We start from the raw sequence: 20,062 nt of genomic DNA, 5'->3' as shown, positions 1-20,062 counted from the left end.
GGGCTCATGACTCACCCCATTGTTCATCTCTCCTCCTCTGCCATCCCCCAATTGGCCTCAGGTGCCTGAAGGCTTACCTGGACCTAACTAGGTCCCCTGTTAGCAGGATCTATACTCAAGTGCCCTGCTCACAGGGACGCAGCTCACGCCCCTTTCTCGCAGGGCCTTATCTCAGCTCAGGCCCCTTACTTGCAGGGCATCCCAAATACCTCTCTCTACTCACTCCTCTCTCCAGGGCCTCACCATGGCCCCTCTTGTGCACGCCTTCAGGTACCCCTCTGCAGGCCTTCAGGTACCCCTCTGCACCCCACTCTGCACATCCGCCTCCACTAAGCCACATCCTCCACCCCCTTCTCTGAGGCCTGGTGTAGAACACCCCTGCAGGCTCAGGTGCCACTCTTTGGTTTGCCTGGCCCAAACCGCTCACTCTCCAGGGTCTTACACCCCACACGGGCTCAGGTGGCCATAGCCATGCCTGGCCCCACTACCCACTTTGGGCCTTGCACCCCAACAGGCTCAGGTGTCCCACATGGACATACCTGGACCAGCTCTCTCCGATGTTAGTAGTAATCCACCAGATGGTGGGAGCAGGGGTTATTAAAGTGCCCTGAACAGCCTTTCACCATGATTGTCCTTGCACCTGGCATTTGCTGGCCCTGCCCCACCACAGGCAGGACCACCAGGCCTCCCTTTCACGGCAGGGTGCAGTTTTAGGTCATGCCTGGGACTAGGAACCTCCAACCCACCTCATCGCTCCTGCCCTTACCTCTGTACCGTCTGTGGAGCAGCAGCTCCACTGGGAGATGTGCGTTCCTCAGCACCAGGCAGCAACTGCTGCCTCCAGCCCAGCTGGCCTGAGGCTTAAGATGGCCGCTCGCCAGGCCACTCACCTGTCTCCTGCGTGCCCCAGTTCTTAGTGGCAGAGCACCCCGAGTGCCCCGGCACCCACCTTCCCCCTTAATATGGTTCCTGGGGAGGGTTCTCCCTGCTGCTCAGTCACCAAGCTCCCCCAGAGCTTGCCACATCCCCAAGTGGTGCTCCACCACATACTTCTTAACAAAAGAATTTTACAGATAAGAATCATCCCTCATCTTCGAATAATGAAGATGCATTTAGAAAATCAGTTTAGTTACAGACTACCTTTTCCATAAGGTCTTGGAAGTTGTTCTTTTCTTTCATCAAAAGCTCTTGGTGTCTCTTGATTTCACGCTGTAGATCCTCTTCATGGTCCTTCATGGTTAGAAGCTGAGTAATGCTGGAAGAATGTGATGTATAGCTTTCTTCCCTGAGTGCTCTCTCCTGAAATGCATTGTAAAAACATAGCTTCATTAATATCTACTAAAACACAATTAATTCATTCTCAAAAGCTTAGTATCTTTCAGCTGTGGATTGAATGTGCACATGTCCACAATGAAATGTGCTATGCTAAGGATCAACACCAAGACAATGAACTTCCATGAAGACTTAAACAGCAAACCCTCTTGCAAAAAAACTGATAAAAGAAAACACTTCAAATAAATACTTCTAATCCATTTTAATACCTAATAAAAAATAAGCTAATCTCCCATTGATAGTGACATGGGCTAGGGACTACTCTATTAGTTGTTTGCAAGCAGCACCCCATCTTCACATTGGATTGGGTAGTCCACTAACTAAACAATGGCTGTAATACTGCCCTTCTAAATTTGTCATTTGATCTTGTGACCAGGTCGAAGAAAACATGTTCAACAAAAGTTACGGAATTACTCCAAGTGGCTTCTTTGCAGATCTCAGATATATTCATATTTCTGGAGCAGGCAAATGAAGAATTCTGGGCTCTAGGTCAATGAGCTTTAGTATTTGGAGGAACAAATGTATCAGCTATACAATACATTATTGATATACATGCAATAATTCATTTAAATATTCTCCAGGAAGAAATGTCTCATCTATTAGACATAGTAAAAACATCAAGGAAAAGGCAGGATTATCTAAACAGCTTTATCTTCTTCAAGAAAAATGTAACCATGAAGTTTCCTCACTCTGGAAAAGGATAGGGTTATGGAAAGAAAAGACAAAAAAAAGTCCATCTTGAAGGAAAGTTTGACTTTTGCTGAATTAAGTAACAGTCCTGGAAGCTTCAGATCCTGAATGGAAATTAAGGATTTGGGGAACAGGAACACCCAATTGATCAAGGTTGTGGTTAACTACCCAAACTGAAAATCCTGAGGAATAAGGTTTATTTTGCAGTGTGATTTCTTGTTACTGGAAAGAACAGCCTATCAACAGAACTCAACCAGTCAGCCATCTGCCCTGCGTATAAGGTACAGATTGTGTTTTGATACTACATCTAGTCAGCAGGTGCATAGCAAGCCAAAATTACTTTTGTTAGAGGTCTGTTAATTCAGAATGTCCTTGGTCAAATAGGAGCTATCAAGATCAAAAGTCCCTTTTCAGCTTCCTATATCACTCTGTATATTAGATGTGAGCCTAAGCTCATGGTATACAAAAATATTTTGGACTCTGGCCCTACTGGACCAAAACAACTAAATCAAACCAAATAGAATTACTATGTGTTCTTTTTGGTGGTGAACACATTTATAATGGGGTTTCCATACTGTTCACTTATCAGTCTGAAGATACCATTCATGATTGGAAACAGACTGTCTGCTGAGAAAATCTGCCAGAACTTGGCTCTTCTAGCTCCTGGAGTAGTTGGAGTTATCCCATAAAACTAAACAATGTCTTTAGTCTGTGACCACATTTAAGAACACTTGCATAGTCTGAGTGCCTCTTAGCCTAGAGCCTTCAATGCCAAACCAAATTCTGAAATCAGCATCATGTTTAAAGCCTTTGTATTCTTCATTTTAAGCAGCTGTGGTTCAAAACCTTCAGAAAAAATATGTTTTCAATCAAAAAAATATGTTTAATGAAAAAAATAAAGATGAAAAAGGGGAATCAATTCTATTCAGCCATGAAAGGCTAGGTTTGGAAAATGTACTGAAGGGCACTATGCAGACACAGACTGATTCACTTTTACTGTCATGGGCAACTTAGAGACAACTGTGGTTGCAATGACATTTGTGCCTCTGTGAATGATGATGCCAAGGATGCACACCAACAGACTCTGATATACAAATTTTCTGATCTGCTATCATCATTAAAGTACAAAAAAGATACCAACTCCAAGTATCAGGAAGATTCAACAAGAGTCTGAATATTTAAATAAAAATGAGGGAATTGCATAATTATGTGCCTGCATTTCAAAACAATGAATGTTTTGTCCCTCCAGAAATAGAAAGGAAGAAAGAATTTAACTGACCATTTATTTACCTTCAGAAGTTTACAGATACCATTTAATTTGGATCAGATGTCCTACCGAGTTGCAAACAATAAACATGAACTTAGTAAAGTCTGAACATTACTGCATGGCAAAAATATGTATTTTTAACATAATGCATTGGAAAAGCACCATCAGGTTAGTTCAGTCTATGTAATCTCCTAAATCTTAACTTTATGAATTTTATTAAAACTTTAACTTATCTCTTAAATTTTAATTTTATGTGGGATGTACTGCTCTTTCCGTATCCTATCCTTACTATGTCCAGTTGTTTTTTTAGCTCCAAGAGCTGGGATCTCAGCATAGTATTTTCTTTGGTCAAGGATGCATAATCACCCATCATTTTGTTTCTTAAGAAATGATCCTGCTCTGCCAGTAGCTCTTTCTCTTGCACTTGCTGATGAAGAAAACTTATCTCACCTCTAATCAAAGAGAGAGAGAAAGGCTTATTATTATTTTTTAAAAATCTATCTGAGCATTACTAACAAGCCATATGCTTTTTAAAAATTATGCACATTACAATATTACAAAAAACTGGTCAGGTCTTAAAGATAGGACATTTCAAGCAGATTTCTCAAATGCTCTGAATAATTTAATCAAAATCCAGCATTTTTCATAAACAGTATATGCAACATCTGTCAAAAAAACAAATGAACTTGTTGAGTTCTATTATCAAAATCTATCTATGCCTATTAAATAACGATAAATTCTAAAAACGGGGTTGACTCACTAGCAAGGCACATCTTGCTCGTAGGAGGTACCCTGCAGTAACAATGGAGAATTACTTCATAATGCACATACACGCACGCATTCTTTTTCTCTCAAAACAGAGAGAGCAAGGAAATTAGCAAGACTCAAATATTTAAATATATATGACACCATTTAAAAATTCCTAGGACACTAAAGTTATAGAATTATTTCTAAATTAAAAAAATTGAAAAGTATTACAGACATTGACCATATATAAGAAAACCAAAGAGCATGCTACCGTGTGAAAGTTCTACAAGTGTGAAGATGTGTACATTTGTAGTATCAATCTTAAAAATAATTTTGATTCAATATTTTAGGGCCAGATCTTACTACTTTATGAACCTCAACTGGTGTAGAGCAGCAAGGGTATAGCAGACAGTTAAGCAGCTGTTGCCTAACACCAGAAAAACAAAAAAGCAGCTGGAGGGTACATTGTATTTTTCCTCTACTACTTGCATCCTAGGCACATCCGTAGCTTTCTGCCCTTCCTGCTTATTCTCTCAAGCACTGAACTATTCAATTCAGAGCAAAAAGTTCACTCCTCCTCCCCTGATCCTTCTATTTGTTTTTGTAGTATAAGTGGGATTTGTTTCATGTTAAGCTATATCAACGTCTTTCTGGTCAGTCTCAGAGGCATATGATTTATGGCTGTTCTTCTGCTGGTGACACGGAATAAAGATCTGAGAGTACACTGGCCTGTCCCCAGTAATAATTCAATCTCCAGATGCAGTCAGTTCTAGATGCTGAAGTGAGAGGGGCATTAGAAATGAACAATTATGTGGACAGTGTAGAGCTTTCCCTTTACAGAAAGCTATGAGCAGTTAGGGATGGGGTAGCAGCAAAGAGACTGGTTACAGAAAACTTGATACCTGTTGGAGTGCAGGAGGGTCATCCAGAACAAAAACAGGGAATTGACTGTAACATTATAGGTTGGCCATGGGCCAGTCAGCTGTGATGCACTGTTGGGACTAGCAGGGATCCTATTCTTTCTGCCTGAAGTTTGCTTTGTGATAAGACAGAAAGAACAGAGAAGAGAGACCAGCAGTGAAGAAATATGATCCCTGCAGCATTTGAACACAACCAAACTGAAGCCCTTAGCCATGACAAGAGCTGACTGTCCAGGATGTAAAAATCAGAACTCAGCACTCTGAAGCTGCATCACATTCTAGACAACAAAAAGGTTGGTTTGCACCATACATGGGACAAAACAAGCTGGGCTGGAGCTGTTTGGACTCGATTCATTTAGAAGATGCTGATCTGCGTATCTAAGCATATTAAATGGCTCATATCCCCAATGCTGGGAAATATTGCTACTACAAATATAACAGAATTCTTTATCAACTAAGTGGCAAAAACACCCCTTCAAACATATTTTGTATCACATAAGCTATTTTGTGTATTATAATTCTAAATGAAGGCAAACACCTAAAACATTCTTTACTTAAAGAATAAAACTTGTGGTATTTTACATTCGAGATCTTCTCTTTCAGAAGTTTAATACTGTATGACAATATTAAGCCCATCATAAGGGTAGCTTTGTAGTCTTGCATAAAAGATTCTATCAACCAAATGATAGAATCCTTTAAAAATATTTTCCACTTTGTCAAAAGTACTGTCTTTTTTAAAGGAAGAAAGCTCCTGAAGAATGCCCAATTGTTAACCATGGTGACTAAGTCTGTCTATTAGACTGTATACAGGGAGCTGTAGTACAAGCTCTCCTACATTGCCCTATTTGCGTTAATCAATCTCACTGGAGGGACTGCCACTGTTAAGGAAAGCCAGGCTTCTATTTTCTCCTTGTCTTTTGTCTTTCTCCTGAAAAACCAAAGGAGTGTAATATCTTTTGGCAAATGGGCAAGAACTGACATCAACACATTATGATTCCATGGGATCTGTTACAAAAAAAATGGATGCCAACTTAAAGTGAATTCAACCATAATGAAAAGTGAAACTGGTAAACTGAAGCTGAATGAGTTAGTAAATGCCAAATCCCAACCATTCTCTCAAAACCTTCCAAATAACTTAGCTAATACCTGATATTATGTGTGATCTGGTCATGTATCACTGCTGTTTTTTTAAGTATTTTGTCCTCCATTTCATGCACTGCAGTTTGCAATTTCAAAAGTTCTATTCTCGTTTCAGAAAGCTGCACCTCCACTGCCTTCTGCTGCTCTGACCGCTGCTTCAACTTGGTGTCCAAATGCATAAAAAGAAACAAAATTGCCACAGAATGAATACTGAAATCAAGGCATATATTATGTTTATTTTTAAAACAGCGAGTAAAATATACTACATCAACCATCAAGTAGTTCCAATAATTAATCTGGTTCAAACTAACTCGGCTACTGTTAAACTGGCTAGTATTCTGAATAAATGTTGGGCTTATCATATTTATATTTGAAACTAGACTAGATACATAAAGCCCAAGTGGTAGGAGACCATGCTTTTGATGGCAAAAGATCTAAATATAATCCTAAGTATATGGTTGGGACTTGAGTTTACTACATCTAATAGAAGTATTTGAAAAATGAGAAACTATTTGAAGTAACCATATATACCTGAATCCTGAAAAAACAGCAAAATAATATGAAAGGGGCAGCTGTGACCTGCATACACTTAAACATGCCAGTAATTTTAAGCACGAGTAGTCTTATTGAAATCAGCAGGGCTATTTGGACTGTTAATGTGTATAAGCACTTGTTTGACTGCAGTTTATGTAGTAACTGTATAAGCTGTAACTAGTAACTGTAAATGAGTATTAGTGATGATAGAAATGCTTGTATTAATGTATTTGCCTTCTTTTTTTGTCTCTTATTCTTATTTTTCTGCCTATTATAACAAGATTTTACTTACAAATAGCTCAACAGAAATATAAGCTAAAAGTTATGATGATAATAAAAAAAATTATTTCCTAATCCACTGAATTCTAGCTACTGTCAGTAATAGTAAATAGAACACTGATTTCTATTCCTGCCTCAAATAAAATTCAATCCTCACAAAAGATGCTGATTATTCATCAGTGAACACCAGACACCATACCTTTGACTGTATTGCAAGGACTTTCTGTTCACTGTTACTCAGGTTGGTCTCTTGCTGTTCCAACTCCTGCTTAGCACGAAGTATCTCCATTTCTTTGTCAGATGTTTCTCTATATGCCTGTTCTTTCCTTTTCTTCAGTTGTACGATCTCTTCTACTAAAGCCTGCTTTTCTTTAGAATGAAGTTCTAATGAGTGATAAAGTGATTAAGTAATAAAGTGATTAAGGGGTGCTTTTAATAATTTCAACTTTTTCCCACATAAATAGGTCAAGATTTTGCTAAACTTTTAAATCTTTTGACACCAGTTAGGAAGATTAATAATGTATCATTTTATCTAATATATCAGCCAATTTTTTATTTGATCAAATTAATTAAGACTCTCTTCTAAATGCAGGACAGGACTGTCCTAGCATAAGTAAGTTTTTATGAATTAAATAGTTTTACTCCTCTGTGATACCCTCTGTATGTTTTTTACTCTTCCTGACTCCTTACAATTGTCTCTTGCAAACTTTCTTCATTCACAGTTACCCATGTTCAAGCATTATTCTGTAACCAACAGAGAAGACAATGAACATGGATGCTAATAATGCACAATATTAATTATATTCCCATTTTTTAAGATGAGCAATTTTAAATTGTTACATGGAAGGGAAAATGAGAGAAAAGCACATAGCTTCTTCATTTGTTATCAGAATCTTTATGTATTCATCTGCATAGGTATATTTAAATGATTCTCTGTGATGCTCCCTTTTAAGTAACTTTAATAAATGTATTAGCTTGAAATATATTTATATTGAAAATTATGATGAATTCTAGTCGAGATGGTGAAAGGGCAAAGTTACATTTGCATAATACTACAATGTCATTTTCTTAATAGTTGCCAGACATACTCCACGTTTGAAAAAATCCCTGATTGCTATGCTAAAAAATCAAGAAGAAGAAAACTAAATTGTAATATTATTTCCATTAAATTTATCAACAATCACTGAAAAAAAATTACAAAATACAAGATTGGACATGAGACTGCTTGGCCAATATTACTAATTCATAAAGGTCATGTAATGTGCCAGCTAAGAAACGGTTATGATTTTACTGAAAACAAAAATAGGGAAAACTACCCTTTCATCCCACCTTCCGTATATTTCCTCTGTCTTTTTAGAATACAGACTCTTGAGACAATGTATTTATCACATTTGATACTATTATTATTACAATGGAATAAGAATCTGAGAGATCTGGTCCCCAGTTGCATCAATTAACTCTGCATGAGCTGACTAGAAGTGATGGATAGGTGGAAGCAGGGTCATAGAAGTTATATGCAGTAAGTTCACAAGTTTTACTTCACCCTTAAGACTGCAATATCTAGAGCAGCCCAGATCAAGGCCAGATGGAGAGGTTTTCTTCTTTTTCTACACCCTAAACGCCCAGGAATCTTCCTGGTAATTGGACTGGATTAGTCCTAAAATTGGAAAAAAAAAAATAAAAATCAATAGCTATTCCTAAAATTGCTCTTAAACATGTGCTTAAATCCAGCAATTTTATGTCTGAGTTAATCTAAAAAAAACCTCAGAAAACGAGAACTGAATAAACTGAAAAAAACCCCAAATCTTAGATGTATAGTTCTTGTGTGTTACTACTATGTCTGTTCTGCATACCGCTCCCTCAGATACTGACTGCTGATCTGAAGTGGTAGTACATTATTTTTCCACTTGATGGTGCCAAATCTATATACATTTTAAACTGGTAATTTAAAAAATACAAATCTTGTTTTGCAAAAACGTTTATACTTAAATGTGAACATATTTTTTACTTTTTCTGAAAATGTGTACAAATTTATAGTATAATGGATATCTATAGATACAACTTGTTTCAAATTTACTAACTCTGAATCCTTTTTCTCTCTTTATGTTTCTGATCATCTTTCCTTATTATTCACCTGTGACCACAGCAGGATACAAATCAGAAGAAGAGGAAATTGCAATGGTCATGTTTTTTTTGTGTAAAATAAATTCATACTCACTAAAAAGAAACTTACAAGAAGGCGACTGTTTTAAATCCCATCATGGCAAGGAGCAGATTACACACTGACAGCCAGGACTATTTTAATTATTCTTTAACCACTAGATAGAAATTTCTGCTGAACTACACTATCCTTCTAATACAGAATATGAGTTCTATATATTGAAATATGCAACCTAGCTATCATGCGCAAAAAACTAACATAGAGGAGTCTTGAAATATTTACTAATGATTATATTGAGACTCAATGATCTTAGCACTTAATTTATTACCTTCAAACATCTAAAATTCTTCACACACATCTAATTAGCCAGACGGACAGTACAAATTATTAACATTTTAACAGAGCCATCGCCTAACCCTCTGTGATTGAAGTCACAAGCTACTTATACCAGAAACCAAAAAAGAACCAAAAATAATGCAACATATGCATGCAATAATTCATTAAGCTTTTTTTTTTTTTAAACTGGGTTGCCCAAGTAAAATGGGGAATCATGTAACAGAGGTTCTCATTTCAACAAGATAGTCAATTTCAGCCTTTCAATACAGTAATCTGAAAGATATGAGTAAAAGATTTTCTTCCCAGGATCCAATCTTATACTTTCTGTTTTTGAGAAAGCTACTCTATTCCACAGGAAACCACAACTTTTATGGCTTTCCTACCTGTCAGGTATCTCTGAGCTCTGCCTTATAGCAACCTAGTCAACCACAGCTGTCACTTCCTTTGTTCTGTCTCTGTGGTGTAGGCTTCCCAGTTAGTAAATCCTTGTAAATGAATCTGACCCCTTCCTGGTTCAGTTAAGGATGGATTTTTTGCAGTTATTTATGAGCTGTAGATAATCCTTCACAATTACATATAGTGTAATATGGCATCGGCACAAAACTATATTTTGGAATTAGCACAACCTAATTCCAATTTAGTACAATAAACACAAAATGGTTTACAAATTATGAGGATTAATCTGAAACCTAAACAGCGTATTTCAAACAATCATACTCCTATTATTTAATGGATGGCTAACATATACAATATACTCATATTTTGTATGAAAGGAAAACATTTAAATCTACAAGGTATTTTTTCATATGTAGTTACCCTGGCTAGGGACAGAAGTGCCACATAAACTGGTTTAAGTCATCAGAAACTGGTTTAAACCTGTAACAGAACATAAAAACAGTGCATATAGAGTTTCAAAATGGCTGAAACCAGTTTGAGATAAACCTGGTTGAATGTAATATCAGACTTAACTGATTGAGGTCAAACCGGGTTGTGGAAATTTTGTTTCTTACCTCTTCCTGGTTTAAGATAAATCAGAGTCCTCTAGCATCCCAGTAGCCCTGGGCTGGGCTGGGCAGGGCAGGGCAGGGCTGTCTGTTCTAGCCAAGCAGTGTTGGCCCTGCCCCCTCCTCCCCAGAGCACTGTCACTACTCCGACTGGCTGAGAAAGGGCTGGGGGTGCAAAACCCTGTAATGAAGTGCTGCTGGGTAGGCCTGGCAAGGGGGCAGCAGCCCTTGCCAGGCATCCCCAGGCCCCCACCCTCCTCACTGCTCCAGTGGCAGGAGCAGGGGTGGGGCCAGACCCCAGTAGCCTGGGGGAAAGCAGGGGTTTAACCCCCACATTGCAGGGGAGGATTGGTGCAGGCACCAATAAGCTCATGTGGCCAGACAGTAATGGCCTAAGGGAAGGGGTGGGGGTTTAATCCCCCATTGCAGGCCAGCAGCAGTGCCGGCACTGACACCACGCCGGCTCTGTCCCATGCTGAAGATTGCCTCAGGTAGGGCCTGTGCTGCAGTGCCTGGGCCGAGTTCCTCAGAGGAACAGCCAGCCGGCTGTGGGCAGTGGGAGGGGGCAGAAGGGATGTGACCTGGCTGCAGGTGCGCTGGTGGGGGGAGCCGGGGCTAGTTATGGAGCCTGACTCACTGTTGCCTCCTGCTGCAGCAGCGCAGCCTGAGCTGAGGCAGCACCAGGGGGTGGGGGTTAGCACCTGTCTCATCCTGCCTGCAGCCCCATGCAGGGACTGCAGTTTGCAGGTGGCTGCAGCTGCAATGCGGCTCCCTGTCCCCCTCCCTCTCCCAGTGGTGGCGGCAGCTGAGCGAACTATCACAGTGGGGGAAGGTGAAGCACCTGTCATCTGCCACCTGCTCGTGGCAGCACCAGGCACTCACGGTGTGCTGCTATGGGCCAAGGGTGTGGGCAGTGGTGGAGGAGGCAGTGGACCACCGAAGCCTGCTCTACAAACCAGGGTGTAGACAGCAACAGGCCCACAGCAGCCCGCCCCAAGCACCTGGTGCTGCCACAGGTGGGCAGCACCTGACAGGTGCCTTAACTCCGCCCACTGTGATGATTCGCTTCACCACTGCCACCGCTGGGAGTGGGAGGTGTAGGTTGTTGCAGGCCAGTCCATGCTTAGGCCCCGGGGTCACAGGCCCAAGTCAGACCAGGCTGTGGTGGTCCATTGTGGTGGTAGCTGTGGCAGAGCAAGCTGTCACAACGGATGGAGGTGAAGCACCTGTCACCTGCCACCTCCTTGTAGTGGTGCCAGGCGCTCAGGGCAGGTTGCTGCAGGCTAGGGGAGTAGGCAGCGGCAGCAGAAGACAATTCATAGATTCAACATCTATGAATCGTCTTCCTCCACTGCTGCCTACTGAATCTTTTCAGTGAAAAGGTGAAACTTTATAAGAGATTAAAGAAAACACTTCATATAGTTCATATAATTGAGAGAAAAACCTTAGCATCATTCAAATATTTAAGAAAACCAAGAGCAGGAATAACAAAATAGAAAATAAAACAAAACAAAGACTTGGGTTATAGCACAAACCCTTTTCCTTCAAGATGCATCTCAATCCTCCATTACTGGGGTTTAGGAAGATATTCTAATTGTGGATAGGTTATTTAATAATTGCCTACTGCAGGATTTCTTCCACTTTGAAGTAAGGTACTGGTCACTGTTGGAGACAAGACATTGGATTAGTGGGACACCTGCTCCAATCCATTATGAAAGAAACCCACAGAATGATTCATTTGAAGAAGATGAGCCCTAGGTCCTGTGTGAAAAAGCATGGAAGTCATAAGCTCTGTAGATTCAACCACGGGCAAAAAAATTGTTTCTAATGGAACATCTTGTAGAAAGGACCAGCAGAGCATTTGCTATTTCTTAAGGCCTGAATGTCTCCTAGTTAAGGAGCTGTTGAACACAGACAGGTTACCAGTTCAGGTCTTCTGTCACTAGTGGATAGAGGGAAATCATTGGACCTTTATTTCGCTGCACATCAGATGCCCCATTCCTCTGACAGTGAAGCAGACAGACCTGTCTGTCAGAATAACTAACCCCTACATTATTCTGGCTGTTCCATCTTCCATTGTGTCTGTGACCTAAAAATACTTTTTCTTAATTTAAGGAACTTGATACCCTCTAAAGTGAGAAGCAGAAAGGAACTGGAGAATCAGGAGGCAACACACCTGTAAAAAGTAAAGGACTGGCACCATAACTGTTGCTCTCAAAAGCTGTAAACAGATTTCTCCCAGGAGAAAGCCTTTTCTCTCAGGATACTACAGACACTCACATCCACTTTCCTGCTGTAAATACCTGTGTGCCCTTGTTGGCTACCTACTGGCAGAGCAGCAGCAATGACGATCAGTGATACAATCATGAGGTGGATACAGAGTTGGCTCAAAGAGAAACTACAGCAGGTTATGCTGACTGGAGAATTTTCTGGCTGGAGAGTAGTTGTCAGTGATGTTTCTCAGGGGTCAGTCTTAGGACATATCTTGTTTAACATTTTGTTATCAGCCTTAGTACTAAAACTAGATGTTTCCTCATGAAATCTGAAGATGACACTAAGTTGAGGGTAGTGCTGACATGAAAAATTTTAATAATCTTGTGGATGGAGCATTAGAAACAGGATGAAGTTTAGAAGTATAAGTGACAAGTCATGTACTTGGGGACCAATAATAAGAATCTCAGATATAAACTGGAGAAATACAGACTGGAAACAACTGAAGAGAAGACCTTGGGTGTACTGGTCAATTATAGGATGACCATGAGCTGCCAACATGATGCAGCTATGAAAAACGCTAATGCAATCTTAGGGCATATTAGATAGGACATGCATGGCAGACAAGACAAAAGTATCATTGTATAAGGCACTGATAAAACCACATCTAGAATACTGGGTGCAGCTCTTGTCATTAATGTTTAAAAAAAAAAAAAAGAGCAGCAAAATGGAACGTGCTCAAAGAAGGACCACTAAGACTATTGAGGGAATGGAGTTCTTTCTTACAAGAGGTTTAAGAAGTTTGGTTTGTTTAGCTCAGTGATGGTCAACCTTTTGGCCCCATGGGCCAGATGAGTGGCACAGGGCCTGTTTATGGGCAGATTGGGCCCTGGGGCCTGGCACCACTCCCTCCCTGCCCTGCGCGCAAGGATTGGGACCTGATGGCCTACCATCACTCCCTCTCTGCCCAACATGCTGGGATTGGGCCCTGGAGGCCTGCTGCTATCCCCATTGCACCAGGGTTGGAACTCCAGAGCATGGTGCCACCCACTCCCCACAACAGGCCTGGCACTGCTTCCTCCCACCAGCATGCATGCTGGGATTGGGCACCAGATCCAGTTCACATGGCCCAGGGCTCCCCATGGGTCCAAAGTTTTGACAGTGTGGGGCAGTGCCACCAATCCCCTGCTCCAAATTTCCAGACCCATAGGTAGCCCTGTGGGCCAAAGGTCGAGCTCCTTGGTTTACCTTAAATAATACAGAGCTTGACAGCATGTTAGTCATATCCTCATATTATTACACCTTACAAGTACATTATTGGGGTGACTATTAGGGAAAGAGAAGAGATTGTAAGCTGAAAAACAACATCAGGACACAATCAAATAGTTACAAACTGGATATAGATAAATTTAGATCAGAATTTAAAAGATGTGTGTTGGAGGGGTGAAGTTTTGGTTGGAATGGTTGTTCAAGCCAAATAGTAGGGGATAAATAAATTGAATCATTTAAAGATTAAACTGGATCAATTTATGGAAGGGATAACACAACATGATAGGCAGTTGTGGCTCTATACTCACATGTGGAATTATGTATATGCATTCTTTAGGTTGGGTTACTCTTTGTAGTGTGGTAGGGTCTTGCTCTTCTGTTCAGAGTCACACTAGTCCCCAAATCTATGGTCAGGAAGGAACCTTTCCTCTAGGTCACTAGTAAGAACTGTGGGGGTTTTCACTTTTCTCTCTAGAGCGGAGTATGGTTCTTTCCAAACCCGTGTTCCTAAATAATTACCATTTGCTACATTGATCTGGTTATTAATTCGCTCTCTGTCTGCTTGCAGCATATTCAAACTGCTTTCCTTTCGCTTTAGTTCCAAGTGGAGGCCATCAGCTTGCGTTTGTAATTCCTGTCAAAAAAGTATTAAACATTTTTTTTGGTGAAAAATCATCTGCTCAGTCACCTAGTTATTAAAAATAATTTCTGTGAATGTTGTCTCATCTACTATTGCCTTTTGCCTCTCAGCTGAAAAATACACGTTTAAAAATACCCGCATATTAACAAATATATTTTGATACAAATTGTATATTTAAGCCAAGATTCATAAAGGTATTGATGATGTGCCTAACTCCAGTTTTTCCTGGAGTCAATCAGTCAATTAATTCCATTAATTTAATGTGGAAGTTATGCACTTAAATGCTTTAGTAAATTTTCCCTTAGTGTCTGTTCATATTCTATAATGTGTACATTAAGACACTTATTGCATACTGAATGTGGTAAGCTCAGGCATGTTAAAACTGAAGAATGTAAACTGTTGGTCTCATCTGTTGTAGCACTTACAAGAAAGTTTCAACAAAAGTATTTTAAATATGTTTCGTTAATAGGCATAAAAACAAGCAAAGATGGCAATTTACCTAGCTACATTAGTTATCTAAAAAAATAATCATTTTAAAATAACATTTTAGCAAACAAGTCTAAAAAATACTTCAGCCAGCCAATGAATTGTGATATAAATAACAGAATAGTTTGTTTCCCATTTAAAAAAAAAAGCAATCCTTTTTTTGGATTTACTGTATCAAATGTCATCAAAAAAGCATTGGACGCTCCTTAGGGTGGCAAATTTAAACTGATGTTTACTTACAGCTAAATTCAAATGGAGATGGTGGGAGTAACAAGGGATGTTGGCTTTTTCAGAGGTAGTTTGAGGGCCTAGGGGTCAAAGGAGGAGAGACCCAGTGCATCTATGCTGAGATACTGGTGCACCAAAAGCTGTGGATGGCATTATTGCTTTGGTTTTTAGAGCTGTAGGGAGTCTTTGATGTGCCAATATCTTGGCACAGAAACACTGGAATGTTAGCCACTCTAGCTGTGCCACCACTGTATACAGTCCTTTTTCTTCCATGACCTTACATATCATGGCACAAAGACCACCTATATCTACCTCCCTTCTCCACAGTGCCTACCTCTATTTCTTTGATTGCCTGTTGGGCTCCAAACACACACAAACAATGTGTGTAGAGCCATGTGTGGCAAATCTCAGTGTTAGGCTACTAGCATCAAAGAAAGGAAGTAACTTAGAAATATCATAAATTCCATTGGCTATCTTGGTACAGTTCAGAATCATTACTTCAAATTAGTGAACGGCTCTTAATAAGTAATTTTAAATATTAAAAATGTTATCAGACCATATGTAGGTGGTAAGTGTGAAATTTGTGGGAATTCTGTTTATTCATTCAGAGGAACTGAGACATGCAAGGGAATCAAGTCAGACATGTTTAAGAAGGACCATTCAATAAAAAAAAAAAATCTTCTGTAAAAAATTAAGTACTTCACAAAAAATTGTCCTCTGCAAAGTTACTGTGTCATATTTGGAAGCTGAATTAACTTTGTTAACATGTAAAACAGAGGTAGCTTTTTTGCTTGGTTTGAGTGTATGTTTCAATGCCTTGAAGTTTACTTCATCATAGGTCTTTGCAATTCCACCATTAGCTTTGTTCCCGCAAAACTAAATGGCACTTTTTCTCAGTCGCTCCAAAGCATTTTAGAATATGATGATATATAGGGAATAGTTAGGAAATTTTTCAAGTAGTCTGCAGCAGATAAAAAAAAAAAAAGAGAGAAATTGTTTCCCTCCAAATTTCCAGCAGATATATACTGTTGAATGAAATGTGAAATGTGACATGAATTTTTTAGGAAGATTGTTATCATTTTTGATGATGACTATCAGGTGGGGCATAAACTTTTGGTGGGGTCTAATTCATAAGTGGGGAGCAATTACAGTTATACAGTGAACCCTAGAACCAATATTTTCCATTTTAAGGAAACTGATGCCCCTAGGTTCTCTCTTACTATACATCTCTCCCTCCCCTCTCACCACATTTTTTTTTTATTACCAACAATGTGTTTGTTTTGCAGTGTACAACCCAGAAAAAATGAGAAAGTCCCTGCCTCAAACCCTGGCACTTAATGTATAGTAAAATGAACATTGTGCATGTAGCTAAAATCTATTTAAAATATACCTTGCTGAAACTTTGGGCTTTGCTGCATAGGATACTTGGTACGTGTTTTATTTAGATCTTAGTAAGCATTATTACATCCTGTTAAAAGTTATAACATATTCTTCACAGTTGCATGGTAAAACTTACAATGATCTCAACCTGTTGTGGGTGGCATTGGAGGCAGCTATGTCCCCCCACCTCCACCGCACAAAACTGGCCCCAGCACTAGGCACCTCAGCTTGCACATCTGTCCTTGAGGATGAAGCCCCCACATGTGGAGCCCACATCCTTTTTTACTTCATGCCCAGCACTCCCTGGTCTGGGAGTGCTTGCTTCCGACATTCAGGCACAAGCTGGGCCTCTGTTTCTGGTAGCAGAAAGGAGGCATGGAGAGCCAAGCCCAGAAGAGGGTGCCACTCCTGACACTGGTTCCACACTTGTCACTGTGTCTGCAGGGTGAGCCAAGTCTTTGTCACTTGCACTCTTGAGCTGACTCCGGTGCAGTGAGAATCGGCTAGGACTGACAATCAGCTGGGGATATATTACCCTCTGACTGGGAAACCCTGTGCTGTATGGAAATACACAACTGGAATTTTTTAAGTCCAGGCTAGGGAATCCATTTACTTACTCTGCTGGCAATGGGTGGAGGGAGGCATAGGGAGCCAAGTCTGGGAGAGGGCTCTGCTCCTCCTGGTAGATCCATTTAGTTACTTATTCAGCTGGCTGTCAGTCACAGCCCCCAACACTGCACTGGAATCTTGAACTCATATTATTTCTGTGGAACAGTCCTACAACAGCTACACAAATGTTGCTTAATATGATTTGAAGATACTCCTCTCACAAAAAGTCATTATTTGCTATGATGAAATCGCACTTAGCATGTGCTTTCCTGCTTGAACGCATCTGTGGGTGTTCACGTTTTAAGTGAAATTAACACTTCTTAAGAGTAATGTTTTTTATGGGCCAGTTATGTAAATATGTTTCAAGGGTGTAAGTTTCTAGTGTTTTAAAGACTCGCTCCTCAACTAAAATGTTACTTTCAGTTTAGCTTAGACAATATGTCTAGTTGTGACTTAATTTTCCAATTCATGAGCAAAGAACACAATATCCTTATTCAGTCAATGGCTACATTTTTCTCTTTTTATTATATACAGAACATCTCATAAAAATTCCTTCATTTGATTAATAACAACAAATGTTTGATGTGCTGCTTCTTTACCTAGTTTGTTATTAATGTCACAAGCCAAGGGTGTGATTTTTGTGTGTGCTTCGGCACTGCTAAATTATTTTCCCGTCATTTGTAGCTTTCTTTGCAGGGTGCATTTCTTCGTTGCAGCACAGAAATGCACGTTGCAAGGAGTTCCCGCCATTTGTATTTAGATTAGTGCCCCACTACTGGTCAGTTCTAAATTATTCCTACATGGCGGCTAGCGATTGGCTTGCTAGCCGTATAAGAGGCTTGAGTGGTTTCCACCCAAGTTGGAGGACTCCACGAACATCAGGAGGAGGAGACTTCACGTCTCATGAAGATCTCTAAGCGCTGCGGAGCCTATTGGACCCAGCGTGAATATCAAGAAGGCAACAGGGGTCTGATCAGCCTCTTGCCTCTCCCCATCGCCGAGCGAAATCCTTGACGTACCCTTTCCCTGCGCGCACAAGTTCCACGGAGCCTAACAAACTTCGTGTGAGTGAATCCAGAGCTCTGCCCGAGTCCTTAAACTGGGACTTAAGCGAAGTATTCCTGGAAGTTTTCCAGCCTGCACCGCAACCATCTACAGTGTAAATAAACAATCTTAAACAACCATTAAGCGTCCATGCCTAATTCTAGCGTGCTGCCTGCCTTCCCCAACCCGGCGTGTCCGGGCTGCTGGCCACAGCCCGCCGCGCGAAAAAAAGGGCCTCGGACTGCTCCCGGCCCACACAATTAACTTTAGTTAACTCCTACACAAATTCATTAAGTGCCTGGTAACACTAGAGCACCGCATACAATAGTACCTAAACATGATGTAGCCACTAACACACAATAAATCTAATGTCACCTCTCAACTCACTTGATCATTTCCTTTTTCTGGTGTGGTGGTCTATCAATAGGGCATGTACATTCCAGATTTAGCAAAATGAGGTATTTGGTCTCCTAAAGGTTTCACATCTTTGCCAATATAACCAAACTGAACAGGAACATTTTTTCCATATTTAGAAAATATACTGAGGCTATTGAAAAATGGACTTTTCCAAAAGCAAGCAAAAATAAGCAAATGATTTAGGCAACTACATAGTTCCTCTCTTGTCTAAAACAATTTTTGGGTTCATCTATTCATGGAAATTGACTAGCGTAGTTACAGAAATGTGATTATTCTACTATAATTATATGGATATAACACCTGCATGTGGACGCTGTTTACCAAAATATTAATATATTTCTGATTTTTTTTCTAAAATGAAGTTGCATTTATTCCAGCATATACTGCCCATATAGAAGAAATTATATTGATATAGCTATAGCAGAACAGTTACTCTGCTATTACTATGATTCTGTTAAGTCACTCTAAAACAGAACTAAGGAAAACTTAAAAAAATATGATTGTAAAATCACAGAACTAAAGAGGTTTTAGAGAAAGTGCAATAGCTTGAAATTATTTTAAGTTATTTGAATTTGACAAGATACCTTTAATATTTTTTAAATTTAATTTTCTAAGAAACCCCTCTATCGGCATTAAAAAGATAGAAAAATTGCTAAAATAAAAGTAAACTATGAAGTTATTTGTGCTAGAATATGGAAAAAAATATATTACCTGGAGTTTTTTAAACACATGCTCAGTTTCAGAAATGATGAGGGGTTGAAGATCTGTAGTTTTTTTAGTCTGCGTCCGAGTGATGAAGAAGTTAAGGTCATACATGATTAAAAATGATCTGCATAAGTAACTAAATCAAAATCATAACACTAAACATTTTTCTCTACTTACATGATTTTTCAGTGGAAGTTTTTTTTGGGTATCTTTCTAGATCATTTTAGGTGAAAATACCGATGGAACCATGAAGGATATAGAAAACTGGCTTCCAGTTCAAGGAAGTAGATCTGCTGCTGGAGGTTCTGAATGTATTCAGATTCTATACTTGAAGTTGTATTATCCATAGCTAGAAACGATTAAGATTAACTATATGTACTTTTTAAGTATCAGTTTTTACTACTGTACTCACAATTATTTATCTGTACACTTCTCTCTTTATTCTACTACTTCTAAACATCTTTGTACATTTTCTTTGGTTTTATTCAATACGCTGTAATGTGTACTTGCCAAAAGGAAACTTGGTTACTATTGCTATACTTTAATGGCAATGTTAAGAACAAGATGACTTCCTAATCAGTTTTTCAGGAAAATATATATACACAAGAAAAAAAAGACCCTAAGGGGCATTATTTTTGCATGTGAAGACTGTGTCTAGCTGGG

General features: G+C 39.6%; 1 protein-coding gene across 1 annotated transcript in view; it reads right to left on the bottom strand.

Annotated features, from left to right (window-relative positions):
- LOC102567042 (synaptonemal complex protein 1) overlaps positions 1 to 20,062 on the bottom strand; it is a 32,539-nt gene that overhangs the window by 5,600 nt on the left and 6,877 nt on the right. The window contains exons 3-9 of the mRNA XM_059733477.1: positions 19,658 to 19,748; positions 19,406 to 19,484; positions 14,410 to 14,524; positions 7,109 to 7,293; positions 6,103 to 6,257; positions 3,579 to 3,741; positions 1,141 to 1,299 (exon numbers count right to left, since the gene is read on the bottom strand). Coding sequence (XP_059589460.1) covers positions 1,141 to 1,299; positions 3,579 to 3,741; positions 6,103 to 6,257; positions 7,109 to 7,293; positions 14,410 to 14,524; positions 19,406 to 19,484; positions 19,658 to 19,746 — 945 coding nt within the window. The 5' untranslated portion in view covers positions 19,747 to 19,748. The remainder of the gene's footprint in view (positions 1 to 1,140; positions 1,300 to 3,578; positions 3,742 to 6,102; positions 6,258 to 7,108; positions 7,294 to 14,409; positions 14,525 to 19,405; positions 19,485 to 19,657; positions 19,749 to 20,062) is intronic.

Source organism: Alligator mississippiensis, chromosome 1 (assembly GCF_030867095.1).
Source record: "Alligator mississippiensis isolate rAllMis1 chromosome 1, rAllMis1, whole genome shotgun sequence".
Lineage (NCBI taxonomy): Eukaryota > Metazoa > Chordata > Crocodylia > Alligatoridae > Alligator > Alligator mississippiensis.
Note: the sequence above shows the minus strand (reverse complement) of the source record. Positions and strands in the feature narration are given on the sequence as shown.